The sequence below is a fragment of the Meriones unguiculatus genome, chromosome 7 (assembly GCF_030254825.1).
Source record: "Meriones unguiculatus strain TT.TT164.6M chromosome 7, Bangor_MerUng_6.1, whole genome shotgun sequence".
Classification (NCBI taxonomy): domain Eukaryota; kingdom Metazoa; phylum Chordata; class Mammalia; order Rodentia; family Muridae; genus Meriones; species Meriones unguiculatus.
This window is the reverse complement of record NC_083355.1, coordinates 78,395,355-78,423,018: the sequence shown is the minus strand read 5'-3', so window position 1 is coordinate 78,423,018 and position 27,664 is coordinate 78,395,355. Positions and strand designations below refer to the sequence as shown.

At 44.1% G+C, this 27,664-nt stretch overlaps 3 protein-coding genes across 10 annotated transcripts in view; 1 reads left to right on the top strand and 2 right to left on the bottom strand.

Annotated features, from left to right (window-relative positions):
* The window catches only part of Kiaa0586 (KIAA0586 ortholog), a 106,035-nt gene extending 101,703 nt beyond the window's left edge, over window positions 1-4,332 (bottom strand). For 4 of the 5 annotated variants that reach the window (XM_060387621.1, XM_060387622.1, XM_021642643.2 and 1 more), the window contains exons 1-2: window positions 3,269-4,332; window positions 1,561-1,634 (exon numbers count right to left, since the gene is read on the bottom strand). In XM_060387621.1, coding sequence (XP_060243604.1) covers window positions 1,561-1,634; window positions 3,269-3,470 — 276 coding nt within the window. In that variant the 5' untranslated portion in view covers window positions 3,471-4,332. Of the gene's footprint in view, window positions 1-1,560; window positions 1,635-3,268 lie in introns of those variants that run through there. The other variant, XM_060387623.1, reaches the window with a different exon arrangement.
* A 194-nt stretch (window positions 4,333-4,526) lies between these two features.
* On the top strand, window positions 4,527-17,237 carry Timm9 (translocase of inner mitochondrial membrane 9). Of its 4 annotated transcripts, XM_060387626.1 has the most exons (7): window positions 4,527-4,764; window positions 5,111-5,220; window positions 6,334-6,368; window positions 8,035-8,124; window positions 13,920-13,984; window positions 14,899-14,994; window positions 16,717-17,237. In XM_060387626.1, the coding sequence occupies exons 5-7, from the start codon at window positions 13,946-13,948 to the stop codon at window positions 16,849-16,851; spliced, it is 270 nt and encodes an 89-aa protein (XP_060243609.1). In that variant the 5' UTR covers window positions 4,527-4,764; window positions 5,111-5,220; window positions 6,334-6,368; window positions 8,035-8,124; window positions 13,920-13,945; the 3' UTR covers window positions 16,852-17,237. The 4 variants fall into 4 exon arrangements, with proteins under 4 accessions (XP_060243609.1, XP_060243608.1, XP_060243610.1 ...); XM_060387625.1 differs by lacking the exon at window positions 5,111-5,220; XM_060387627.1 differs by lacking the exon at window positions 6,334-6,368.
* Window positions 17,238-18,034: 797 nt separating this feature from the next.
* On the bottom strand, window positions 18,035-26,046 carry Tomm20l (translocase of outer mitochondrial membrane 20 like). Its single transcript, XM_021642641.2, has 4 exons — window positions 25,825-26,046; window positions 25,671-25,714; window positions 20,206-20,284; window positions 18,035-18,398 (listed from the first exon to the last, which is right to left on the bottom strand). Exons 1-4 carry the CDS (start codon window positions 25,958-25,960, stop codon window positions 18,214-18,216), a joined length of 444 nt encoding a protein of 147 aa, XP_021498316.1. The 5' UTR covers window positions 25,961-26,046; the 3' UTR covers window positions 18,035-18,213.
* Window positions 26,047-27,664: the final 1,618 nt, after the last annotated feature.

Genomic DNA, 27,664 nt, shown 5'->3' with positions numbered 1-27,664 from the left:
TTGGGCATAAAAGAAAAGAGTAAGACTGAATAAGCTTTACAAATATCACTGATGAGGTAATATGTACAGCTATTTGGCTACCATGAACTAGGAAGGTGGATCTGCATATTTTATTTATTTCATTCCCAACACTACACATTTCATGGGTACTTGAAAGCCACTCAAGGATTTCTTAATGAATGAGCAATAAGATATCAGAATAGGAACTGGAGAGATGGCTCAGAGGTTAAGAGCACTGACTGCTCTTCTAAAGGTCCTGAGTTCAATTCCCAGCAACCACATGGTGGCTCACAACCACCTATTGTGAGATCTGGTGCCCTCTTCTGGAATGCAGGCACACATGCAGGCAGAACACTGTATACATAATAAATAAATAAATCTTAAAAAAAAAAAAAAAGATATCAGAATAGTGAATGAGGAAAAAAAAAAAGGCAAACGGAGATGGAACCAGAGTCTGATTCAGATCCACTTTGAACATCTCAGCTGCTTCAGATTAAGGTGATAACCCGACTCTGGGTGAGTTAGATGGACAGAGATACCACGGCCAGGCAACACTGCAAACTAACCCCAGCTTTTGTCGTCACTGAGCTCATGTGTTGTCCTACAAAGCTGTGCTATGCAAGTCACATCTACTGTTGAAGAGCTTTCTTCTCCCGTGGGATCCTAGAACTCACCTCTGGGATTCCACGCTGACACACTAGAACTCTTAGTGCACTATATCGATACCATGCTTTCACCTTCCTTTTTTTCTGATAAATCTTAAGGGGAAGAAAAAAAATTGGGCTGGGGAGGGGGCTCAGGAGTTGACACACCCATCTCACAAGCACAAGGACCAGACTTTGGATCCCCTGAACCAAAGTCAATGACGGCAGCCTGCCTGTAACTCCAGCCCTGGGAGGCTGAGACAGGAGCACCGTGGAGGGGGGTGGTCAGTAGACTAGCCGTGGCAGGGAGCTCTGGTACTGAGACACTCTGACTGAATGAGATAAGGCGGCAGGACAATGGAGGACATTTCCTGACAGCAACCTCGACCATGGCTGTACACATACCCCTTACACACACACACACGTGTACACTACGTACACATATGAAAATAAAAAAAAAATTTAAAAAAGTAAAGATGATGATGGGTATTAATTTTCTAAACACCAATAAGAATACCTATACAACAGATGCATTTAACATCCCATGCTCTTCAAGTCACAGTCTACAAAACGTTTCTTGAGCTGCTCAGATGGCTCAACAGATGGAGGTATAGAGGCATTTGCTGCCAAGCCTGATGACTCCTTTGATTGCTGGAATCCACACGACAGGAGAAAATAAACTCCTCAAAGTTGTCCTGTGACCTCCACACACAAAAATGGCCTGTTTGTGCCTACACATGCTTACACGTACACAAAATAAAAAGTGTGATAAAAATAAAATGAATTGAAAAAAACCCGAAACATTTCCCTTCCTATGAGATACCTAAATAAAACAAAATACGTTGTTAACAAAACCTAACCTTAAAAATCTTGGTAGTGCTGAAGCTTTAATTTGATTTGGAATTCTTTTACTTACACTTTTATTGGACACAGGGAAATTTTCTGACAGAGGCTGGTGATATTTTCTAGCAGAAGTTAAGTCCAATGAATCTAAGAAAACAAAGAAGTCAGTCAGTGCTGTTTTCTGTCTTTCCGAGAGACTGAACCCAAGGCCTATCATGATAAGCTCTAGAACCGAACCACAGGTCCAGTCTGAGAGGCTTTTAAATAAAAACCTGAACCTTGGCCATGATACAAGAACTGAGAACCCTCTGTATTAATTTAAAAACCAAATATGAAGACAGTTCCCTAGAAAAGAAAATGAGGAAATATATTTAAACATATCCCAATGAAAGACTTTACAGCTGACTATTTAGCAAAACAAGGATAAGTCAAAGCAATTAAGCAGGTGAGCTCTAAAATGTTTTAAGAGCAGAGGAGGTGTTGAACATCTTTAATTGGAGTGCTCAAAGGCAGAGAAGGTGAATTTCTCTACGTCTGAGACTATTCTGGTCTACAGAGTAAGTTTAACGCCAACCAGAGCTATACAGTGAAACTCTCAATAAAATAAAACAGGGTGTTTTAAAAAGATTTTTTTTCAAGGGCTGGAAAGACAGCAAAGCAAGCAAAAGGGCTTGCTGCTTTTACAGAGGACTGGAGTTTGGTGCCTCCAACAGGCAGCTTACAGATATAAGGCTAGCTCTAGGCCTCCACGAGCACCTGAACTCATGTCCACACATCCACACACCGACACACTATTGTAACTAGCATTTTTTTAACATTCTAAGAGGTATTTATGCAAAGTGGGAAAAATTAGATTCACTAGAACAAACCTTGTATATAGCCAGGCATGGTAGTACATGTCTTTAATCCTAGAATTTAGGTGGCAGATTTCTGTGAGTTCAAGGCCAGCCTGATTTACATAGTGAGTTCCAAACCAGCCAGGACTTTACAGGAAAACTTTGTCTCAAAAATAAACAAAAAAACACCACACAGATATAAAAGCCTGATTTAACAGAAGGCCTGCTATAACATATCTTCAAAAAGCAACAAGCAAGCCAGCCAGGTACAGTAGTGCACGCCTGTAATCCCAGTACTTGGAGAGGCAGGCGCAGGCAGATCTCTGTGAGTTTGAGGCCAGCCTGTTCTGCAAAGCAAGTCCAGGATAGCCAAGGTTACACAGACAAGCACTGTCTCAAAAAAACAAAAAGAAGGAAAAAAAGGGTAGCAAGCATGCTGTCTTGCACACATATTCCTTAATATCCTTAAAGCAATCAGTACAGTTTCACAGCTCTTAAAAGAACATGTGAATTGCAAATACAGAAGCCACAGAAGACTGAAGTCAGGCATTTCTCCTATGCCAGACTGGATAGCACTATCCGAAAAGACAGGTAAAGCACTTGGTAAGTACTAAGCAGATTATACAAGCCCACTGTATCTACCATTGATGTGAACAAGAACAAGATGCAAAGTCCACACCAAAACCAAGTACAGCAGGAAACAGTCACATTTCCGTCATTGTGCATGCTGTAGACCGGTTATTTTCCCGGTGGAACCAAGCTGCTTTTCAAGCATCTGTACAAACCAGACTTGTATCTTACATTTGAGAATGTAAACACTGACTCCTTTAAATGTGGGGGCATGCACAACCCAAACTAGAGATGAAGGTAAAGCCTAATGATAAACCCAAACAAACAAACAAACAAAAAACTTGGTGGAAAACTGCAACATTTGGAATCACATACCACATGAAGTTCCATTTGAGCTCGTCCTTATTCCAACTGCAAGGCTTTTGTTTGCAGAAAAGGCTGGAGGCACCAGGGGCAGCTCATCTTCCACCACAGCCAATCTATTCCCTCCTTGGTTTGGAGAAAGGACCTCTCGAAGTTTCCTCGCTGGCATCTTAACCCCTTTCCCCCTTTCCGGGCTAAACTCAAAGCTTTTCATACGGTTAGTCACAAAATGAGTCCTGCGATTCTTAACAGAGGCAGTCTCTTCTGGGTTCACAGACTTTAGGACACGGTTTCAACCGAGTAGCAGGAAAAGAAGCAAGGATGGACGTGCATTTGGTAAGAAATGCCCGAAATTCCAAAAAATGATGATAAAGCAGCCATTAACTTAAAAAAAAAAAAAGTCTAATAGACAAAATATTCACAGAGCTGTAAGTTTCAATTTTGACATTTAATCCAGGACAAATTCCGACTGTAACATCTTATTTACTATTAACCCCAGAGTCTGTTCACGTACCAAGGCAATAAATCTGAAAGGAATTATGCCCAGGGCAAGGAAGAAACCACGGAAACCGTACTAACAAACCGCACTCCCCCCAAACCCTGGGCTGCCCCTGAGAACCCCAACAGACGTGGAGGCGTGGTTGAGGTTTGTCGCGAAGACCCAGCCGGGCAGGTAAACGCTAAAACCCTGGTCTTTAAAATATCACCCTCAGAAGAGCTCAACAGCCTTCGTCCCAAGAGTCCAGACGTGATTTCGAACACTCCGATTTAGGCTTCAGCGTCCCCACGGAGGGCGGCAGACACGCCGTCCCGTCCGTAACCTGACAACAGCTCCGCTTGTTCGCGGGTCTACACCCTCCGCTCCCAAAAGCCCGCCCCGGAGGCTCAGCACGCGTGCGCGCCAAGAGCCAACGCTCCGACCGGAAGGAGAGCGCCCTGGCGCACCCTGGTGCTCTTACATTGCCGTCCGGGCGGAAACAATCTCCCAACGTAAAAAAAACAATTTTAAAGAAGTGTGACCTTATTCTTATTTTAAAGACAGCCATCTCATTTATTTTGGATACGATAGAAGGCACTCCTCGAGGACCGAAGCGCTCTCGACCAGCCCATTGGCACTTCTCGAGGGTTATTTACACTGCAGTCGCTGCGGACCGTTAGAGACCTAGGGGTCAAGTATATTAGACTTCTTAGCAATTGCAACAGATTCGGTTGCTGTGGGACAGAAAGTGAACAAGGCAGGGCACGATCTAACAGATAACCGTAAGAGTTAATTCTCTGGTGGTTTTAGAATTCACTGAGGTTACTTGCTTTTCCTTCGGCGCTGACCCGTGGTGTAACGAATCTGCGTCCAGGGACCAGCAGCTCCGCTTGACATCGCTGCCCCCACGTGTTCTCCTCTGCACAGCGGCGCGGCGCCCTCTCTCTTACCGACCCTCCGAGCCCAGACTCTGCCCACGCCGCAGCCCTTCAGCCCGGCACCGGCGTCTGATGCGAGAGCCTGTGGCTAAGTAGGCTTGCTCTCCTCTGCTCTCATAATCCCGGGTCCGCGGGCGGTGGGGGTGTCGGGCTCCACTCGGGAAAGGTAGCCGGCAGGTACCCCGGGGGGGGAGCCGCCGCGTGCGCGCGGGTGCTTGGGCTGCGCAACCGGCAGCGCGGCGCCGCGGGAGGCCAGGCCGCCCCCCCGGAGGCCTTGTCATCCGCAGGGTAGGAATCGGAGGCCCCGAGACACCGCCTCCTCCGGGACTAGGGGATCGGGCTCGCCCCGGGGACTGCAACGTATCCATCCACTCGGTGACCTTGAGCTGTCAGACAGGAGCCCCTTTACTGAAAACCTCGGTCCTTAACCCTGTCTAGAACACAAGGGCCCGCATCCTTCCCTGCTGTCATATTGGAGGACGCATTGCTGAGAGCTTTTTGCCAGAGGCTTTTAAAATAGATTAAGTAAAACAATGTAAGATATAAACGTAAGTAACAACTTTTTATCTCTCATATTTCAACTATGTACGTTCCTACCAGCTTAGGGTAAAAAGGCACCTTAAAAAGCCTCACCTTCGGAAAGCCTGTTATTTTGTTGTTGTTGCTGCTTGATTCGTTTTGTGATTAAACATTATATCTGTTACAGTTTCTCTTTTGTTGTCCCTTAGGTTTATCTGTTGGCTTTCGATTTGTTGTATAAGTGTATTGAAAGACAGGAATGACAGCCAGCTCCCAGAGACCTTAGAGATGAATTAACTTCCATAATTTCTATGTAAAACTTAGATATGAAAAACTGACCTTTGCCCCCTAATTTCAAAACGCTGAGCAGCTATAGTTATAGCAATCAGTAAAGTGACTAGTTTGCAATGGAATGTCATGCCTGGGGCTAGGTCTCAAGAAGTCTTGTTCTCATGAGGCCAGACTTTGAAGCAGGAAAACTAATGACTTCTTTTTCAAGAGCTTTTAGCTCTGATTAGCACTAAGTTAAGAGTTGTCCAATGATACTGGGTGTGATGGCAGCCTAATTTAATCCCAGCCCTCTGGACAGAGGCAGGCTGATCTACAAAGTGAGTTCCAGGACAGAACAAAAAAAAAAAAAAAAAGTTATCTGTTAATCTCACAACCTAACTAAACTTCCTGCAAATAATCTAAAGGCTTATGTGGAAGATAATAAAATAATAAAATTCTGTTTAGATATTTGAACTCTCAAAATAGACACTCACTGAAAGCCTTTGAACAAAAAATAGCTCAGGAGATTATTATTCTTCTCGTTAACACTTTTTTAACTATATTTCTCTCTGAAGTCACTCTCCTCCTCTCTTCCCCCTAATCCCCTTGCAGTATACACTGTGTTTCACTGAAGCATTTGAAAGTCATGAACTTTAGCCCTAATTGTTTCAGCTTGTGCCTTCTTAAGGACATTACACAGTCTCTGAAGATTATCACACCTAAAATGACATTTAGATTTTCCCAATTATCAAAAAAAAATGCCTTTATTAGAATAGGGGCCTGCTGCCTTCTACCTTTAAAAGACCAGGTCCCACAGCCAGAAGTGATCTGTCTCAGTCTCTGTCTCCCTTCCTTCCCTCCTCTGCTGGAAGTCTGGAAATGCCTCTCCCAAGAGCTGGGATTCAAGGTATGAGCCACCACACCTGGCAGGGCCCATTTTCTTAATGAACTTTATTCCTGAAGGGAATTATGTATCAGCTCTCTTTTTAGGGGCTGACTGCTCCCCACCCCCCCAACAAAAGAAAATACTGATTGGGCATATAGTTGCAGTTCACACATGGTGCTTAATTGCAATGACTCTTACATCTCAATCTGTATCAGCTATCCACTCTTTATAGCTTTTTTTCATGCTATAAAGACGTGTGAGTGTGTGTGTGTGTGTGTGTGTGTGTGTGTGTGACATGTTTGCTTAGTGCCTGAAGGCCAGAGGAGAGTATAGGGCCTTTGGAACCGGCACTGCTGGTCGGGAGTTCTGTGGGGACTGGAAACCGAACCTGTTGCTTTTGTTTGCTTGCTTTGTTTTTTTAAGGTAGGGTTTCTGTGCAGCCCTGGCTGTCCTGGTACTCATTCTGTAGACCAGGAATGACCTCAGGTATCGGCCAGCCTCTGCCTCCCTCATGCTAAAGTCTTGAGTACTTTAGTGCCAAAGACTCAAGGTGTGCACCACCATGACTGTTAATTACTTTTCAGTATTATATTTCTGGGAATTGTGAGATGAAGAAACAAATTTCAGGGTGCTTGGTCACTCGTTTGATCTTCTCCCCCCCAAAAAATGGATTTTCTTCTGAAAAGGAAATTAATTTAGGAAGAAACAAGGTGCATTAGAGAAGAGATTACAAGCCAGGTGGTCCATACCTCTACTCACAGCATTTATGAATATCTCAAGCTCAAGTCCAGCCTGGGCTTCATAGGACACATGAGGCCGTGTCTCCAAATGCATAGCACAATTTATAGACATACTTAATAAATATGAAGATATAGTCAAAAAAATCAAAAGAGCTTATAGTATTTTTGGCTATTTGGAAACTATTGTTATATAGGCAATATTCAAAATAGTAGCTTATTGGACATATCATACATTTGTTAAAATGTAATGGGGAAATCCTGTATTTTAAAGTCTGAATGCCTCAAGTGGTCCTGAATTGTTCTAGTTAATCTGAAAGTACTCACGTAAATTGTTGTTTGAACTGTTCATCTTAATTAGTTATTAGAAGAATCACAAGAGACATTTAAGGTATAGCATGACATTGTTTCCTTTTAAAAATATGTTAATGAACTATTAACTGTAGACTATGTAATTTAACTTAGTGAAAAGGCAAAGGGGCCTGCAGGCATAACTTGGTGATGGAACATTTGCCTAGTGCTCCAGGTACTCCGCTTTGACTCGTATGCCTACAAGGGAAAAGCTGATCTATCCTGTCATTCAGTTTGCTAATAAAAAGGAAGAGCCTTCAAAATAAATTAGCTACAGGGTGTGTGGTGTGTACCTTTGAACCCAGCATCACTCAGTGGAAGGAAAGAACCAGCTCCCACAGTTGTCCTGCTTACTTACACACTAAGATAAATACGTCACAGTATTTCTTAAATCCATGTAGCAGCTGAGCAGGTACAGATGCTTGCTGCACTAGGGAAGCAGAGGCAAGTATGTCTCTGAGTACAGGGCCAGCCTATTCTACACAGAGACTTTTATCTCAGAAAACAAAACCAAACAAAAATTATCTAATCAATAGAAATAAGGTTTAACCAAAAAGAAGGGCTTTCAGCAATCTGATTATAATGCATTCAATTTTCAGGAAAGAAATCCAGCCTCACTGAAGACATTCAAACAGAAGGCGGGACAGTTCCTTTTCCAGAGCAGAAAGGAAACTCATGCATCAGAAAAGGTTTGTGCTGATAAAGTCCACCTGTACTCTTACTTTCTCTGCTCCTCTGATGTGTTGGCCTGCCCTGTTCTGACCTAAGTGAAGGCTGTCCATTCTCTCCAGATTCCACAGGGATAGCCGGAAAGTAACCCTATTTGAATGTTTGCCCCTGTGATAACAAGCCATTTGACATGATCTCTGGCAATCAGGGTCAAATAAAAAAATAACCTGGGCTGGAGCGATGGCTCGACACTTAAGAGCACTTGCTGCACTTGCAGAGGACTGAAGTTCAGGGCCCAGTACCCATGGTAGGCAACTCACAGGGGCCTGTAACACCAGCTTCAGGGATTCCACACCCTCTTCCAGCCTCTGGAGCGACCTGCACTCACATGCATATATGCACACAGACACACACACAAAGGAGGAGATTGTTAAAGGCATATTAAGAGACATTAGCAAAATCACTGGACTCGCTAGCTTTTAGATCACTTTCCCCTGGCAGAACTACCTTGACAGGCCATAGGGGAAGAGCACACATTCAGTCCTGATGCAACGTGATGAGCTGGGATGGATGAAGAAAGGAGGGAGACAGGATAGGACTGGGAGGGAAGAAAGGATGTAAAATAAATGAGAAAAAACATTAAAAATAATAAATAAGTATAAGAAAAAAAATCACTTAGCTGGGCATGGTAGAACACACCTATAATCCTGGAATTTGGGTAGTATGGCTGGGAGGATCAGGAGTCCAAAGTCATCCTTGGCTATAGAACACGTTGGAGGCTAGCCTGGGGTACATGCGATTGTCACCAGTAGTAGATATACACCAGCACCGTGAGAAAGTTGGGACATCCCAGTGTACCAATCCCTGACACAGAACACTTGAAGATTCCCTGTATCTTGCTACTCACCTCTTGCTGAAAAAGTAAAGAATTTTAGCATGAAGAAACACAAGGCCAGAAGTAGGGAAAAGAACCAGATCTTGGCATTAGTTATCATGTGTCTAAGGACCTATAGGTAAGGAAATCAGATGTGTCCTTTTCAGTGTGAACTGTAGATAGTCTGGTTTGCTGTTTCTTGAGTAATGAGTGTTACAGTTGGCAGTGTGTTGTTAAAGCAGGCCTGTTCATCCTCACGTTAAAAGTTCCTGTCAAACAGTAGCTTCGTTTGCTACTTAATTCTATCCGAGTTATATTGCCACATGTATGCAAATGCCCTTAGCAGCCGGAAGAGGGTGCCAGATCCTCTGGAGCTAGAGTTGCAGGTGCTTGTGCACTGCCTGGTGGCATGGGTGCTAGGAACTTGGAGTTGTCTGGAAGAGCAGCAAGCACTTGTGAGCATTTCCCCAGCCTTCTCGTTCTGAGATGACTGCAGGCTCACACAGACTTGTGATGTAGAGATCACTTCTGCTTCACTTCACCTGACTTTGCACAAGAATAACATCTTACATAGCTAGAGTACAGTGTCTCACCCAGGATACAGATTCTGATGTAGCATCAAGACACATTTCTACTTCATAGGTTTCTGTTCTTGCCCTCAAAAAACAATACCACTCCTCTTCAACCCCTTCCTTCTATAGCCAGTAGCAAGCACTGCTGTGTTCACATGCATGTCATCTTCCATTCCAAAAATATTTCAGCCAGGCGTGTTGGTGCACCTTTAATCCCCGAACTCTGGAGTCAGAAGTGAGAGGATCTCTGAGATTGAGGCCAGGCTGCTGTGTGTAGTGAGTTCTGATCTGGTCAGCATTACATGGTCAGAGAAAAGGAAAAAGAACATTTCATAAACAGAGTCACAGTATGTAATCTTTTGGAATTTATTTTTTTCTCTCCATTGATTGTTGATTACTAGCTATGTGAAAGTTTTTTAAAATCAAGTAAATTGATTCCTCCCAGTTTAGTCTTCATTTAGTCCTTTTGATTAGCATCATCTTACCTATATAAGAAATCTTCCTGAGATTATAATAAGAATTGGAGTGTTGTTTATCAGTTTGAAGGAAATTTACATTGCAATGGTGCCTCTTTTTCTGATAGTTCCTTTTAGTTAAAAAATTTTGTTTTCATATATTCTGATAGTTTCCCATTCCCCCAGGTCCTCCTCACCTCCTTACCAATCCAATTTCATGCTCTTTCTCTATTTCAAAAAAAAAGAAAAAAGAAAAAGAAACAACCCCCACAAAAACAAAAATCAAAGAGGCAAAAGATAAATAAACAAAAGATGCCAAAGCAAAATTAAGCAAAAAGCCCTCAAAAATAGCATTGAGTTAATTTGTTTGACAACTACTTCCTCTTCATTGGAGAGGATGAAGGTTGATTGTTATTTTTTCTTAATAGTTTTCAAGATATGTTGTACACATTTTGATATGCTGACTGCTAAATCTTCCCAGAAGGGACTCACAGCACTTACATTTAATTCCATTGCACGTGTGTGTGGTCATTGCTAGAAAATAGAAGTGTAGTTTGGTTTTTTAATATCAACTAAGACTGTGCTGGACTCCAGGTTGGTTTTCAGTTCTGTGTAGATTGTTTGGAGTTTCTGTGTCATCTTAGACTGGGATAGATCTGGGCTCTCCTATTTCAGTCTGTGTATATTATATCTCCCTTTCTTCCTTCATTATATCTAGTAATGTTCTCACCGTACATTGTAGCAGACATCTCTGTCTACGGCCTTTTTGGAACAAAGTCTCATGAAACTCACCCAAGCTGCCTTGAACTTACTCTGTAGCCTAGGCCAATCCTCCACCTCCCTAAGGCTGGGATTACTCCTCACACAATGAGCTGCTTCCTTACAGTCTTAATAGCAACTACTGTCTTTTAGTAGGAATGTGGGTTGAATTTTATCAAAAAGTTTTTAGCATAATCTCCAGCACTCGGGAAGCCAAGGCAGGAGGAACGTGAGTTTAAAGCAGATGCAAGCTACACTGTGAGCCCTTGTCTCAAGGGAAAACAAATATCTCAAGAAAAAACAAACAAACAAACAAAAAAATACCTTTTGGGTAAGTAATTTATCTTAATGTGGATTTCATTGAGTTAATGCTGTTCAAGGTTCAGTCATCTGCTTGAATATGTGGGTTTATGTCTATGGCCAGATTAGAAGACCTATTCATGACTGTGTATTTCCCTAGCTGAGCGAAGCTAAAGTATCTCATTACCACTCCCTGTGTGGCCTCTCCTAGTACCACAAGAGGCATGCTTGTCATGGGGAGAAAGGCCGTAAAGAAAATACTGAATCTCAGCCAGGCCTTCTTTGATAGTACCCCAAAGGAGAGGAAGACCAGTACCTTGGTACTGCCCATTGGGATAGAACCTTGTAAGGTTTCTACTTACATATTAGAAGATCTCGTTCCTGCCCAATGGGAATAAAATCCCCTGTTCTCTATCAGCCTTCTCTTGACACCACTCTAGTCCAAGTGTCGGAGTAGCTCGCTGCAGCCTCTAGCAAACACCTAATGATATTGTTTGCTAGTACAGTGGCTCATATATAAAATAATGTCTGTCTTTTGCTCATCCTTTGTGGGTGTTTTGTTAGACTATACTTTCAGGGCAGTCTGATTTCTTATCGATACCCTGTGGAGGTTGCCAGCAGCTTCAGTTTTAAGTCCAAGGCAAAACAGAAAGCACATAGAACTCATCCCTGTGTTTCTTAGATCCCAAGGCCACAAGCTAGTCTGCTGCTTTCTCGCTACCTCTGTTTTCTTATATTTCCTTTGTGTGTGCTTTCTAGCTATACATGGAGAACGGATTGTTGATTATTAGTATTTAATATTGATTTATCTTTTAAAAAGTGGTTATTCCCAAACCATCTATATACCCAAATTACCACACAGAGACTAGAATATTTCATTAACCTTGAGCAAAATATGAGGCAGTTATTACGCTGTCCTAAACCTCCAAGCTTGCATAGCTTCCTCCCATTCAGATTTCCCACATTATACATATCTTAGGTCCAGTTCATTTCTCCTGATGTTTCCAGGTCCTGTCCTCTCAGATCTCTCCTCCCACTCTCCTTCTTTCTCCTCCCCTCCAGAACAGGATGTCCCACCCTATTCTCCCTTGCTCAGCATTGGCTGGTTGTTTTTATTGGCAATACAGAGAACAAATGGTCGCATGTTTACACAAACTTCAGACAGGTGATGCTTAGAATAAGCATCATAATGCAGTATCCTGGTTGAAACCACATAGTGGGGCAGAGAAATCAGCATTTGAATGAACAAGGGTAAATTGTGTACATTCCAAAAGAACATTCTACCAACAACGGATAAAGAAAAAGCACATCTGTACTGTATTCCTAGAGAACATTGCTTGTGTTTGTAGAGACCTGTTTCTCTAACTGGTCAGGGCCCTTTGCAATACCCATGAACTTGCAGTATGGTCTTTCCTGGCACACTAACTGTTAAGGCATTCTCTGAAGTAAACACAATTATGTTTTTCATTATCATTTCTTCAGAGAACACCGAGCTGTAACATGTACCAGCATACCAAGTGCAGAAGATCTAATGCTGTCCCTTATGTATGACTTTTTTTAAAATGTCAGTAGTCATCACTAACATAAAAGGAAGGAAAAATCAGGTGTGTGTGGTACATGGTTGTGAGTGGGATTATGGTGTTTTACATGATTTAATCAAAATGAGAATACTGGAGGTGAAGAAATGGTTCGGGGTTTAAGAGCTCTTGCTGCTCTTGCCGAAGACCCAAGTTTAATTCCCAGCACTCAGATGGTACCTTACAACTGTCTGTAACGGTCCTATTTAGTTTCAATTCCATGTAAGAATGCATAATCCTCTAACTTTGAAAACTAAATAACTTTTATGGGCCAGTGTTGATTTAATCATACATAGGATTTGTTAAGACTAAGTGGTATTTGTCAGCAGTTGATAGAGCTTTTGCATTATGTAAATTAGTAACACAGGTTAGAGTTAAGTTGACACTAATAGGACAGTTAGGAAAGTTTAGGAAGAATTTAAGGATTTTCTTGGTTTTCCTTAACTCCCTACTATAACAGTAGGACACTGGCTTATTATTGGAGATTTAATTAAGGCACAGCCTTTGAGTCTTGTAGCTAGCACTAAAAAATAAATTGGTGTCTTTTCTTCTTTTTCTTCCTACCTCCTTCCTTCCCTCCTCCCTTTCTCCCTTCTTTTCTTTTCTTGTCTTTTCTTTTCTTTTTGACACAGGGTTTCTCTGTGTGGCCTTGGCTGTCCTGGAACTCACTCTGTCGACCCAGGCTGGCCTTGAACTCACAGTGATCAGTCTGCCTCCACCTCCCTGAGTAATGGGGTTAAAGGTGAGTGGCCACTACTGCCAGGCAAATAAATTGTTGTCAATATGGTGGCACATGCCTTTGATGCCAGCAACTCAGGAGGCAGAGCAGGCAGAACTCTGAGTTTGAGGACAGCCTGTTCTATAGAGTGAGTTCCAGGACAGCCAAGAATACACAGAAAAACCCTGTCTAAAATGCTTCTCCCACCCCCCCCAACTTCTACCCCCAGCAAGGATGGAAGGAAGGAGAAGGGAGGAGAGAGGGAAGGGAAGGAAAAGGGAGAGGAAAGGAGAGGGAAAAGGAAAGGAAAGAACTGTTGTCAAGAAATGGTGGCACAAACCTTTAATCCCAGCACTTGGGAGGCAGAGGCAGGTAGAGCTCCGTAAGTTCAAGATCAGCCCGGTCTGTATAGTGAATTGCAGGATGGCCAAGGCTACGAAGAGAAACCCTGTCTGGGGGGGGGGGGTCTTTTGTCATTAAAACTGGTGAGATTATAGCTTAAAAATACATTTATAAATTGACAAGTTTTGTTTTGTTTTGTTTTTTAACTTTGAAATAAGGTGACTAAGAAACATACTTAAAGAACATGGCTGCACAAATACCAGAATCTGACCAGATAAAACAGGTAAGATGCTATCATTAAGGGAAAAGGATCTCGGCCAGTTGTAGTGGTGCATGCCTTTAATCCCACCACTCAGAAGGTAGAGGCCAGCCGATCTCTCTGAGTTTAAGGCCAGCCCTGTCCACATAGTTCCAAGACAGCCAGGGCTGTGTACAGACACTGGGCAGTAGGGGTGGGTTGAAAAACATTGCATGACAGTAACTGTAGCTGTGTCAGTCAGTGATCCCAAAGTTTAAATGTTTATTATTTCACTCCCAAAAACAGGTAATATCTGCTTGTGGTGCCTGTCTGAGAGCCTAGGCAGGCCAGGCAGTAGCAGTGCTCTTCTTTAATCCCAGCACTTAAGAAGCAGAGGCAGGCAGATCTCTGTGAGTTCAAGGCCAGCCTGGTCTACAAAGGGAGTTCCAGGACAGCCAGGGCTACACAGAGACCCCACTGGAAAAAAAGAAAGAAAGGAAAACCCACACTGACAGATTATACTAACCTGAGCTACATGGTTGTGGGTAGAATTGTTATGAGTTAAAAAAACAAAGAATATATGAATGTAGCTTTTATGTCCAAAACCACACTTAAAAATATTAAAATGTATGTTGGGTGACAAAGCATTTTCTGTTTTGCTTTTGAGTCCAAATTATGTTCTGTTGCTCAGATTCCAACCCTCTAGACTCAAGTGATCCTCCACCTCAGGGTATCAGACATCACCCTACTGTAGCTGGTGTAAAAACTTAGTATTAGAGCAGCAGTTGAGAAAGGTACAACCACAGAGTAAGACCGTATGTTGTACTACTCAAGTAGCAAAAGAATCCAAAGGGAGGAGGGGAAGACAAGGGTGTGTCAGAATAGATTGTCTCAGTATCAGAAAGTTTCAGAGCATCTCTGCTGTAAAGCCCGGGTTTTAAAGCACTTCTTATTTATAGTTTAAGGAGTTCCTGGGAACCTACAATAAACTTACAGAAACCTGCTTTTTGGACTGTGTTAAAGACTTCACAACAAGAGAGGTGAAACCTGAAGAGGTATGAAAGTGTTACTCACTAAAAATTCCCCCAGCTTGTCATAAATCACAGACTCCATCTGAGCATTTCATTTGCTCCTACTGACGGAGCTACCATTTCCATGCCATGGCTTAGAGGAACCAAAGCGGTCAGGAACCCTTGGCACCAAGATTAATGGTGCCACATTGAATTTGACAGTCACACTGCCTCAAGGCAGACCATTTTCTAGATCAAGCATGGAGCGGCTGCGTTCTTTATTTTGGTCAAGACAGCAGCACTCCAGAAGCTTGGAGGAGCTGCTGTCTGGCCCTGAGGAGAAAAGCACAGCGCGAGTGAGGCAGCACACGGAGACGTCAACCCAGCGCTGATTGGCACCTCAGCTCGAGTGTCCTTGGCCATGTTTATATATCTGCTCAGGGTGACGACCATTCCCAGTTCGGGCCAGCATCTCATTTGTTAGGTGATTGAACTTAAAAAGTTTAGGAGAGATGCCAAATATGACACTCATTTCTTTAAAGGAATATGTTTTAGCTAGTCCTTGCCGATTTCATACTGGTATACAATGGAGTTTGGTCATGTGATACTCTTGTTTTTTAAAACCATACTGTATCTAAAGGAATACAATTTACATATTTAACAACACTACAGTTACTGTTTTGATATAATTTAATCAGAAAAAATTAAGGTTGCAGACCCCTGCCCCTAACAGTTTTTAGTCAGCTTTTCAGAGTGGAGCAGACATGCTCGGGGAGCACTCATGTTGAGTTCCCACTGCATAGGTGGCCGATGGGACTGGAAAGCATACCCAGCTTTCAGTCCCTGCCTCAGAGGACTAACATGCTAGATTCCTTCCTGATGCAAAGTGGTTCTTGCTATGTGAACACCCAGAAACTTGTACTCACAGATCCACCCTGAGAAAAAAATAAAAATTCTGACAGGTTAAAACTAGAAGAAAATATCTTTATTATGTCTGTTGTGATGGAACTGTGTTCAGGTTAAAGCTAGAAGAAAATAGCTTTATTATCCTTTTTCATGACTGAGCTGTGTCCTACAGTTCACAGTCCAACTTTCTTTAGCACCCGATGCTCACCTTCTCTTGGTGTCCTGTATGAACTTTGGGCGTTACACATATCGTACTTATTTCCGTATATACACATACACGTTACAGGCTAGGATCTGCATGTGAGAGAAGACCTGGACGATGCTTTCCATCTGAGCTGGGGTCACCTCAGTTGATATTAAAAAGAAAAGAGTGGAAGCTGGGGGAGGTTAAGCATGCTTGGAAACTCAGCATTTGAGAGGCTAAGTCAGAAGATTTTGATATCCCAAACCTGACCTGGCTGCATAACAAGACTTTGCTCCAGAGAAAAGTAAAGGTTGTGCCTTAAGAATGTGCAGAAGCAAGTTTCTCATTAAAAAGGAGCAAACCTTCTACTGGGTATGTATCAGTCTAAATAAGGAGCTAGCTAGGGTTGAGGGCCTTGAAGTTATAGAATATCTAGTCCAACCTCGTCATGAAGGCAGAGCTCACCAGTGCTCCTGATACCTATAGACCAGTAGAGATATCATAAACTTTAATTCTCGTCAGCGGATGAAAGCTTAAAGCTGTGATTATTGAAAACCAAGGATAGCACTTAATTGTAGAGCTACCCCAAAAAGCAAAGTTCCCACTGTTGGCTCCTTCAGGGTACAAGATGTTTATTTTTCTCTTAAATGTGTTGGATATCCCCCTTGTATTTCTAGGTTACCTGTTCAGAACATTGCTTACAGAAATATTTAAAAATGACACAGAGAATATCCATGAGATTCCAGGAATATCACATTCAGCAGAACGAAGCCCTGGCAGCCAAAGCAGGGCTCCTGGGCCAGCCACGGTAGACAGGCCCTGAGGCATGGACTCGCACTGAAAGATTGCCAGCAGCTGTTGCACTGGAGATGAGGATTCATCTGGTAGAACCCCCTGACACACAGCAGGACTCGTGGTACATCATCTGCCAGGACTACCTGGCCAGTGGAAACCACCGGAGAAAAATCACTGCTCACCAGAAGGAATCAAAACAGAAGGCCTTACTACTGTGCAGTAAAAATGGTAAGATGCAACACTGTCGAGGCCTTAAGATTCAGCTGCTGGTCACCTTGGTTACAGAAATAAACCACTGTTCCTTTCTTTGTGACTGTTAATTTTAAAAGCAAAATGTGTCCAATCATGTATGAGATAGAAAAAATTTATTACTAAAAGTAAAAATAAATGAGAATATCACTGAGCAGTCGTTTTTACTGTACAGAACACAGTATTGTGACTGGGTTGTGGCTGCGCTGAGATGTTTTCAGTCAGGATCCTCCTTCCAGTGCTTCTATTCATGTATGTCTGCCTCAAATTGCTGGTAAATACACAAAACAGTTACTTGCTAATCATCTCAAGGCACAAGGAAGCATTTCTTTCTCTCTCTACTGTCAGATTAGACATTGCACACTCTTATCCTAGCTGCGTTTTCAGAACCCTTGAGGGGACATGCCTTCCGAAGCTAGATTGGAAATGTTTTTGACTGTCATGTCAGGAGAGTCTTGTACTTTGCTTAAAACTCAGAGTCCAGGCTAGTGAGGGCTCAGCAGCTAAAGGCACTTGGTACCAGCCAACAACCTGAGCTCCATCCGCAGCAAGTATGTGATGGAGGGTGAGAACGGACTTAATCCAAGTTGCCCTCTCTCCTCGCCATGGTGCCTGTGTGAGACACACGTGTGCACACGCACACACATCCACCGCCAACAGCAATGGTTTGCGTGTAAACAGCAGCACACAACTAATGTGACCAGTTGAATAAAATGAACCAGAGTTAAGTTTGTATCTTATGGCTAACAAATTAGGACACAAATTCAAGCATTCTCAGGAAATTCTAGCTGATAAGTATACCTACTTTGTTTTGTTTTATTTTTTAACCAAACTGGTAAAAGAAACAGCTTACAAATGGACTTTATTTAATAGTTACCAATCTAAAGTCACATTATACAACAGCACTGATATGCTTAAATTAGCAAAGCCATTTCTGTGTTTCGTGCCACCCTGCTTTAAAATTGAAATGTTAAAACAGTCACAGAGCCCACTATTCACAGTAGCAGAACTCGGAAAATAGGCTGGGCTTACCTGAAGGAAAGACTAGAACCAGAAATAAGAACTTAAGAACTTTAGAGGGTCTACATGCAGAGTCAGTATTTCTCTGTAATCAAGTTCCCCATGGCTATTTACTGTATATGTTTCAGAAGGACAATTAAATACATGCTCACCTGGCAAATAAGGGGAATTTTGTACAATAGCATCTCAAATACCTCAGGAGGGAGTGTTTGTTTGAAATGTGCCAGAAGCTCCTTCGGTTGCCCACACACTAAAAGGGCATTGGTGAGATGTTCAACCCCCATTCTACTTTCCCCTGAAACAGATTGGTACATTTTAGCCAAAGGAAAAATAGTTATTGTTTTAATAATTATGAGTGTGTACGTACACTTGAGTGCAATGCCTCTAGAGGCAGAAAAAGGAAGTCTGATTATGTGGAACTTGAGTTTGGGATGTATGTGTGTTTGGGGGTAGGGCCTCTATGTAGTCCTGGCTTGCTATGTAGACCAGGCCGGCCTCAAACTCCTAAGAGATCCTCCCACTTCCACCTCTTGAATGCTGGGATTAAAGATATACGCCACCACACCAGCCTTTTGGAAAGGGAGTTACAGATGGTCATGAGCTGCCTGACGGGAATGCTGCAAATAAAAGTGGAGCCTCCAACAGGCTAGTACCCTGCCACGCAAGAACAGTAGGCCTCACTGCTGAGCCATCTCTCCGGGCCTCAGGCCAAAGCTTAATGCTCTCTAGAGTGTGTACCTTTAAATACAAATTACCAAGAAAGCAGCAAACATTAAAGTTAAATGTATATGGCAGCAATGGTGGTGGCATTCACCATTAATTCTAGCACTTGGGAGGCAGACTCAGGTGGATCTGTATAAGTTCAAGGACAGCCTGCTCTACAGAGCGAATTCAGGACAGCCAGGGCTACACAGAGAAACCCTGTCTCCAAAAACAAAGTTCACTGCATATCAAACTAATGACTATACAAATCCCATGATGAGTCAAGAGTGCAAGTATGAAGGTAAAGACCGGGTTTTGTGTGAAGCTGCAGTGTGAATAATTAGAGAACTTACACAGGTTTACTCGTGTTTTAGATTTGCACATTGCACACATGTTCTGTATTTGGGTCATTCAGGGTGGCTATCTATTTTTACCAATATGAGGTAGACTGTCCATGTTTGATTTGTAAACTCTGAGAGAAGAAACATCTGGTGTGTTCATATTTAAAATGCATTTATTTGTTGTGTGTGGGTATTTTAGCTGCATGTGTATCTGTGCGCTGTATGCATGCATGGTGCCAACAGAAGCCAGAAAAAGGGCATTGAATTCCCCTGCAGCTCACAAGTGGATCAGGCTGGTCTTGAACTCAACCTCCTGCCTTTGCCTCCCAAATGCTGGGCTTAAATAAGGCATGCACCACTCTATCTGGCAGGAAATTTTTTATAATGCATTTTAGATAACTTTTGGAGACACTCTGTAACCCAGCCTACCCTGAAATTCCCAGAGCTCTCACCTCAGCCTACTGAATTTTGAGATTACAAGTATGTTCTACCGTACCCAGGTTAAAAGTTGTTTCTTAAACCAGGCGCAGTGACTCACGCCTGTGATCCCAGCACTCAGGGAGGCAGAGGCAGGCAGACCTTTGTGTGTTTGAGACAGCCTTGTCTACATTGTGAGTCCAGGAGAGCCAGGGCTACACAGAGAAACAAAAAACCCAAAATATTTGCTAATTTAGGAATTTCATTTTCTAGAATTTTTAACTTAAACTTTTGATATTCGTCTTTGTTTCCCTATTTCCCTACTTCTAAGATTCAGCACAGCAGTGCTAACTAACATGGGAGATGCGGACAGTAGCACCAAGTCAAGCTTCTGAGACAGCTTCCTGTGACTGCAGTGAGCTGGTAAAAACATCTAGCTAATTTACCTGATTTCAAATGTTAGTCAGTGTTTGCTTTTTATTTCCTTTTACTGTGTAATGGTCCAAGCTAGCCTCAAACTCAGTCTTCCTGCTTCTGCCTCCCAAGTACTTGGTTTAGAAGTATATCCCACCATGCCTTGCTAATCAAGGAGTTTTTGAAGAAAAATGATTAAAAACATATAACAAAATGTTTTAGTCTTACCTCTACCTAAACAAAGTTTTCCCATCTGCACCTCTTGCAAAAAAAATTCTTGTAGTTTGTCCTTTGGTAGATCCCATGACTAAAGGATTTATAAAAATATGTAACAGTGAGTGATTAATGTAAGGTATATACTTATTGTCATAATTAATTTTTATTTTAAAGTACCTCTTAACAAATAAATACATACATACATTTAATAAGAAGTATCTCTTGGGCCGGGCTGGTGGAACATATTTGTATTCTCAGCACTTGGGAGGTGGGCAGAATGTCTGTTGAGAACATTCCACACCAGCCAAGACTACAAAATGAAGCCCTGGCTCAAAGATAAACTGATCTCTAAACCCAGTGAATGACAGGTGACAAGAAAATAACATGGCATCAGTAAGGAGAGCTCTTTTAGCAGTGCCACCTTTTAACAGCAGGACTTGGCATTAATGTAGTGACAGTAGCTTTGTCTGTTGAAGGCTCATTTTCTTGCCTGTGGTAACAGCAGTGTCTGTTAATTTAGCAGCAGTGATTTTTCTGGTCTGTGGGCTCGTTTTGTCATTTGCCTGGAATTCCTAGTCAATCTAACAAAAGCTTTTATACTCACTCTCAAGGTACATTGTTAGGTGGGGTGGGGTGGGGTGGCAGTTGGTGACTGCTTAGAACACTTGGTTTTGCTGCAGCCTGTTTCAGAAGGCAGCCAACATCATCAATGATACTGTGCCTAGGAGCTGGTCTTTCGTACAAGCCTGAAAAGGGGCTGTCTGTGGTCAGTTAAAATGGGGAAAATTTGTGATGACAGGTTTTACTGGGCATGTGTTGAATGAGCACTAGCCAGGGCAGAGATCTAGAAACAACTGGAAGGAGTGAGGAGACCCCTGAGCCTAGCGCCCACCCATAGTCTAGAGAAGGATTGGCAGCAGGTCTTGCACCAAGTCTAATGTCTTTCCAGCTCCAGATAGTTAGAAGTGTTAACTTGAAGCTGGATCGATGGTGCACATCTGTAATCCTAGAACTCTGGGAGGCAGAGACAGGTGGATCTCTGAATTCAAGGCCAGCCTGGGAGAAAAAACAAGACAAAACAAAACATTACTTTTGGGTGGAAAATCAAGGATGGTTCCTCAGAAAAGAGCTCCTGAGATATGAAGATCAATAACCTTTGATGAACAATACAAATAAACAATACAAACTCTAGTGCTCAGGCTCCATCCAGACCTACAAAATAAATGTGGGATCGGGGCTTAGAAGTCAGTATTTCCAGCAAGCTCTTAGGTGCTACTTGGGCCCGCCACAGTCTTAGACTCACTGTCTGATGGCTTGATCCATCTAAAGTGGCTTTTGTTTACTCTGTTGATGTTTGTTCTGCATGTTTTGTGTTTATGTGTGTGAGTACAAGTGTGCATGTGTGTACATGCAGGTAGAAGCCAGAGGAACAACCTTGGGTGTCATTCCTTAGAAGGCCGACCTTGATTTTATGCCTGGATGTCTGTATGAGGGTATCGATCCCCTGGAATGGGAGTTACAGGAGATAACTGCCACATGGGTGCTGAGACTTGAACCTGGCTCCATTTGGAAGAGTGGCCAGTGATCTTAGCCACTGAGACCTCCCTCCAGCACCCCACCCTGTTTTTTTGAGACAGAGATCCACCTGTCTCCAACTCCCCAAGTACTGGGATTTCAGACACACCTCACCACAACCAGTTCTGTTCTTGGTTTTTTTGTTAGTGTGGGTCCTACGGATCAAACTCGGGTCCTCATCCTTGCTCAGTGAACACTGGACAAATGAGCTGTCTCCCAGCTCTGTTAGGACAGAGTTTGCTGTGCAACCCAGGCTAGCCTTGAACTCACAATACTCCTGCCTAAGATCCCTAAATGTCCTGGGTTGCAGGTCCCACCACAAAATAGCTTGGCTTTTGCAGTTTTTTGTTTCTTGTGGCCCTAGGTAGGCCTGCCGAGCACAGGTAGGGAAACTAGGTCCTGGTATGAGGAGAAAGGATCAGCGGCAGAGATGAGGAGAGGGTATTTGCTTTGGTTTATTCCTCTACAAGATGACAACATTGTATTAAGAACTTGGTGGAAAAGGACTGGGCAGGCAACTCAGCTGTGAAGAACCCCTGCCATTCTTGAGAGGGCTGGAGTTCAGGTCCCAGCACCCACAGTGGGATCCGACACCCTCTTCGGGCCTCCAGGATCACTGGTGCTTACCTGGCATGCATACATTCATACACACAGGCATGAAAATCAATCTTCGGCTGCGCAGTGGTAGCAGCACACCTTTAGGTCCAGCACTGGGGAGGCAGAGGCAGGGGATCTCTGTGCGTTCAGGGTCAGCCAGGGCTACACAGAGAAACCCTGTCTCAAAATCCAAACAAAGAATTAGGTGGAAAACCCATCTGAAAAGCCCTGCTTCTGCATCTACCGTACCTTAAAGTCATTTTGGTTTTTCTAATGTCTAATCCAGACTTGCTTTTCTGCGTATCACAACTATTCTTGAAAATAAGTCACCACCATAATAGTTTCTCTATCCAAGATGACACCAAACTGGCACTCAGCTGTCTCTTTTACGATAGCGTGCCTCAGATACTGCGGTTTCCCATGTGTGCCTCCACACAAGCTGTTTCTCTGTGCTTGCCACAGTGTTGAGCAGTTGTTACAAATGCAAACGTGCCAGACACTATTGTAGATACAGAGTCGAAGGAGAGCAAAACGCAGACAAGCTTATGAGGAGCCTAGTCTAATAAATAGCAAACATTAATCAAACATTCGCACACACATAACTGCGCCAGGGCAACAATCGTGGATGCAGAGGAAGGAGGACAGGACCTGTAGCAGACTCTGTGCGAGTCAGCTGGTCAAGGATGGCATCTGTGCACACATGCCCAGCTCCCTCAATACTCCCTGTCTGCTTCCTGAACTATGTCAATGAATAGTCCTTTATTTTATTTCTTTTCCTTTTGCTCAGTCCTCCAACCAGTCAGCATGAACTACTCTTTTTATTTGTTTGCTTGCTTGTTTATTTATTTTTCACACGGGGTTTCTCTGTGTAGCCTTGGCTATCCTAGAGCTTGCTCTGTAGACCAGGCTGGCCTTGAACTCACAGAGATCTACCTGCCTCTGCCTCCTGAGTCCTGGGATTAAAGCTGTGTGATTTTTATTGCTGCTCTTAAATGTTGTTGCAATAACTACCCTCTTTTCTAATCCTAGCACACCTATGCTTAAGAGTTTTGTTGCTTTTATTTGTTTCCCTTTTATTCTTTAAAAAAATGTTCCTGCTCAGAAATCATCAGTGATTTCCTATTCAATCTGGATCCCGTAACCTGGCCTTCGGACCAAGCCTCCTCTGATTCTTCCTTGCTTGGCTCAACCTTATCAGACACTGTTCTTCCCAGCAATCCCTTTGGTGGTCTGACTTACTGACCAGACCTGGCACACCCCCCACTTTACACCCCGGTCATGTGCAACACCTCCAGCCCTAGAGGCTTCCCTGATCCTGTGCCCCAAATTCAGTATCTTTCCTGACTCAGATCAATGACAGCCCCAGAGCCTTACGTAGAAAAATTTTCCAAAACCAGTCATGGCAATATTTCCTGTGTAAACGTGTCTCCAGAGCCTCGTCTCTCTGTTAGGAGCTGGAGTGTGTTCCCTCTCTGCTTGAAATGGAGCGGGGCGCAGTGAGAAGAGATGCTTCCTAGCACGTCCTCCCAGCTCTGCACGCTCCTACACACTGCTGCTCTCTGCCATGTCCAGAGAGGGCACAGCATCTAGACCTGTCCGCTTACCCCCGGGAGCCCAAACCAGCATTCGGTAAGGAGCCACGGACTTGCATGACAAGGTCACATGCAGGCGCACACCAACAGTTCCAACCTACGTGAGCGCTCAGCATCAACAGGCCAACAGGAGGGAATGTGTTTCCAGATAACTGACCCAACCGACTCACTCCAGGGCTGAAGCGAGCCTCGCTGAAGCTGAATAGAGCGAAACTGTTCTTCTCCACCCAAACCTGCTCAGACTGCAGATTCGGAAGCCAAGTATTATTTTAAAAACACCGAGCTTAACCAAACAATGCTAAACCAAACAATAAGTGAATAGCCGATGAGTAGCCGCTGTACTAATTCCACACTAAAAGGGTCTATCTTTCCCCAGGCTCCTGTTACATTTGTTGGCTTTGTCCACTGCCTTGCTTTGGGGTTGTTCTTACTCCCCCATGACCATTGATCTCAGCTAAACCTTCCCGCATAAAGGACATTATATAGGCACAGGCTAATCGCTGTAAAGATGGAAGGGTGGGAATTCTCTTACACTTTTGAGTTCATGAAAGCTGGGCCAATAACCAAGATGGCCAAATTCTCTTTAAAAATAACTAATGGGGAGGGGGCTGGAGAGATGGCTCAGTGGTTAAGCTTACTGGCTGCTCTTCTTGGAGGACCAAGGATCCATTCCTGGTATCTACATGGTAGTTCACAGCCTTGTTTTGTTTTGTTTTGTTTTTTGTCTTCAAGGCTGGCTGTCCTGGACTCAAGATCCGCCAGTCTCTGCTGAGTGATTACAGGCATGCATGTGCCACTGGGCTGGCTTGTCCGCAACCTTCTTAACTCTAGTTCCAAGGGATCAGATGCCCTCTTCTGACCCCCACAGGTACCAGGCATGCCCAGAGTGTATAGACAGGAAAAACATCCATACACATTAGAAGAAAAGACAGTTTTAAAATGTCCAATCAGGACAGTGGCAGCTCAGCAGGAAAGAAGCCCTTTCCACCAAACCTGAGCACCTAAGTTAGACACCTGGGACCCAGAGGCAGAGAGAATGGACCCCCTCAAAATTGTCTTCAGACTGTTGCATGTGGGCCATCCTCACCCTCTGTCTGAAAAATAATAATAATAAATAAAAATAAAAACTCAACCAGTCAGTCATACTCTATGTTGGCTGGCCTGGGGACCTAGGTATCCTGTGGGAATCGATGGGAATGTTCAAGTTGCTCCTCTTTTTTCACAGATGTCTTTCTCTTTTTATTTGTGTTTCCTTTGGCCCAGGCTAACCTTGAACTCCTTTCCTGTCTCATCCACCCAAGTGCTGAACCTGCACACGTGTATATCAAGAACTGTTCACACTTAAAACAAAAACTTCTTTTTTTTCTGTGCTTGGGTGCTTTGCCAGCACATATATGTCTGCCACCATGCCCATGCCTGGTGCCTTCTAGACGACAAAAAGAGGGCGACAGATCCCCAGAGACTGGAGTTAGAGATGGCTGTGAGCTACCATGTGGGTGCTGAGTCCTCAGGAAGAGCAGCCAGTCCTCTTAGCCAATGAGCTATCCCTCCAGCCCTCCATACTGCATGCTTATCAGACCCACTTTTTGGTTCTTTTTTTTCCCCTTCCCCTTTGTAATACAAATTTAAAACTTTGTAAAGCAGGTGTGTGGCATTGGTAGGCCTCTTCCCCTTGGGCTTCCAGAAGGCTCGTTCGGGTCTGCTGCACTTCACCTGCCTGGCTGGTGCTTCGGCCTTGCGCTTTGCAGCTCTTCTCTCTGCAAACATAGGCACGAGCTGGCTGAGAGCGCCGGGTGGCATGGTGCGCCGGCCTGGGAACCCGCCCCGGCTCAGCCGCCCTCCCTCAGGCTCGCCCACTGGCACTCACTGTCCCGCAGGCAGCGCCGGAATGCGGGGTCTCTTCGCCGCCTCCGGTCCAGGTAGACACAGCACCCGAGCAGGACGAAGAAACCACCCAACGCCAGGACCGCCAGGAGGGCGACGCCAGGGCGGACGCTGGGCATCAGGCGAGCGTTGGGCGCGGGCTGGCCACGTGTGAGCAAATCCCGAACGCAGGACAGCAGGACCTGGAATTCTGAGCTTTCTCCACACAGAGCCTTCCCGGAGGTCGGCCAGGGAATGCAGCAGGCTTCTTGGGTCGCCTGGGTTTCCCTTGCTCCTCAGTTGGCGCCAGGTCGACTGGGCCTACCCAGGTGATCTCAGCCTATCCCTCCCTGATCAGAACTAGCCAGCATGCTTTCCTGGGTCCCAGGCGCACTCGAAATCCAAACACGTTTTTGTTTTAATCCCATCCACCATAACTCAGGAGAGAGAAAATAGTAATTAGTCTAGGAGGAGACAAGCAAACAGAATTGTTATTTGGCTGGTGCTTTTCTTTCTATGCTTGCTTTATTCAGCAAACACAACAACAACAACAAAAAAGACAGATTTTTGTCCCAAAGACCATAACCCAGATAAAGACATTACAAAACTAAATTTTGCTTGTTTTGTTTTTCAGAGACAGGGTTTCTCTGCAGCCTTGGCTGTCCTGGAACTTGCTCTGTAGGCCAGGCTGGCCTAGCCTCTGCCTCCTGAATGCATGCTCCACAACACCCAGCTTAAATTTGGGTTATTTTTTCCCCCATTTCGTTATATTTGTTAATTTTTTTAATGAATCTTATATGTATGGGTGTTTTGTCTGAGTATACGTGTGCCTTGTGTGTGCCCACTGCCTGCAGAGGTCAGAGGACGGTGTAAGGTCCCCTGGAATTGGAGTTACTGACAATGGTGAGCTACCAGGTTGGTGCTGGTAAACCCTGGTCAACAAAAGCAACCAGAGTGCTCTAAACCACCGAGCCAGCTCCTCCAGGCTCCTGTTTTAATTTTCAACAGTGTCCACGTAGCTCACGGTGGTGGCCTGAAACTCTCCACACTCTTGCCTCGTGTTCTGGAGTATTTAAGTAATTTTTGTTGTAGGTTATTCAGCTGTTATTCACCAATTTGCAGCTTAACTAGCATTATCATCATCACAGCGAGGCAATCAATCCTAACTGCTCTGAATGCCAGTGGGCTTGAGAAGCAGGCCTCCCCCTCGGTCTTAGCGAATGTTACCTGCTGCTGTCCTGAGTAGTACCCGTTCTTCCTGTGATAATGTAAGTCTCCTCCTTGGAAAGTTTATTATGAAAACCTGGCTGTAAATACGGGACGACACTATGGTCTATTGTTACCGGTAATCTGTTTTCCCAGGAAGACAACGCACACATCTCCTCACCTCGGGTGGGAATCCCGCGACTGGCCAAAGTCCAGATACCACCCAAATCCAACTCGGTGAACCAGTGAGTTTCAATGGAGTTACTTACAGGAGCATGGATGAGGGATACTTAAAGGGGCAGAGGTGACTCCAAGATAGCTGCATCACCGAGGCCCACCTCATCATGGGGGCAGCTCACTGGGGCTGGGAACCCGGAGCATATCGCACAGCCTGCAGGCAGCTCTGCAGGCCAGAGAGTGTCCTTTCCAGGTGACTCAGTCGGTCGGAACTTCATTCGGGCAGCTGGTCTGGTTCTCAGAGTGTTCTTTGCAGCTGGGCTTTCTTCCGTCTGAAGGGGGATACAGTGGGAGTTCGGGTTTCTTTAACAACCTGAGTTATGGAAACACGTTTCTGTTGTAATCCCAGGCGTGGGATAGTTGGGCTGCTTCAGATTGTCCACAGCAGCGGACTGTTTGCC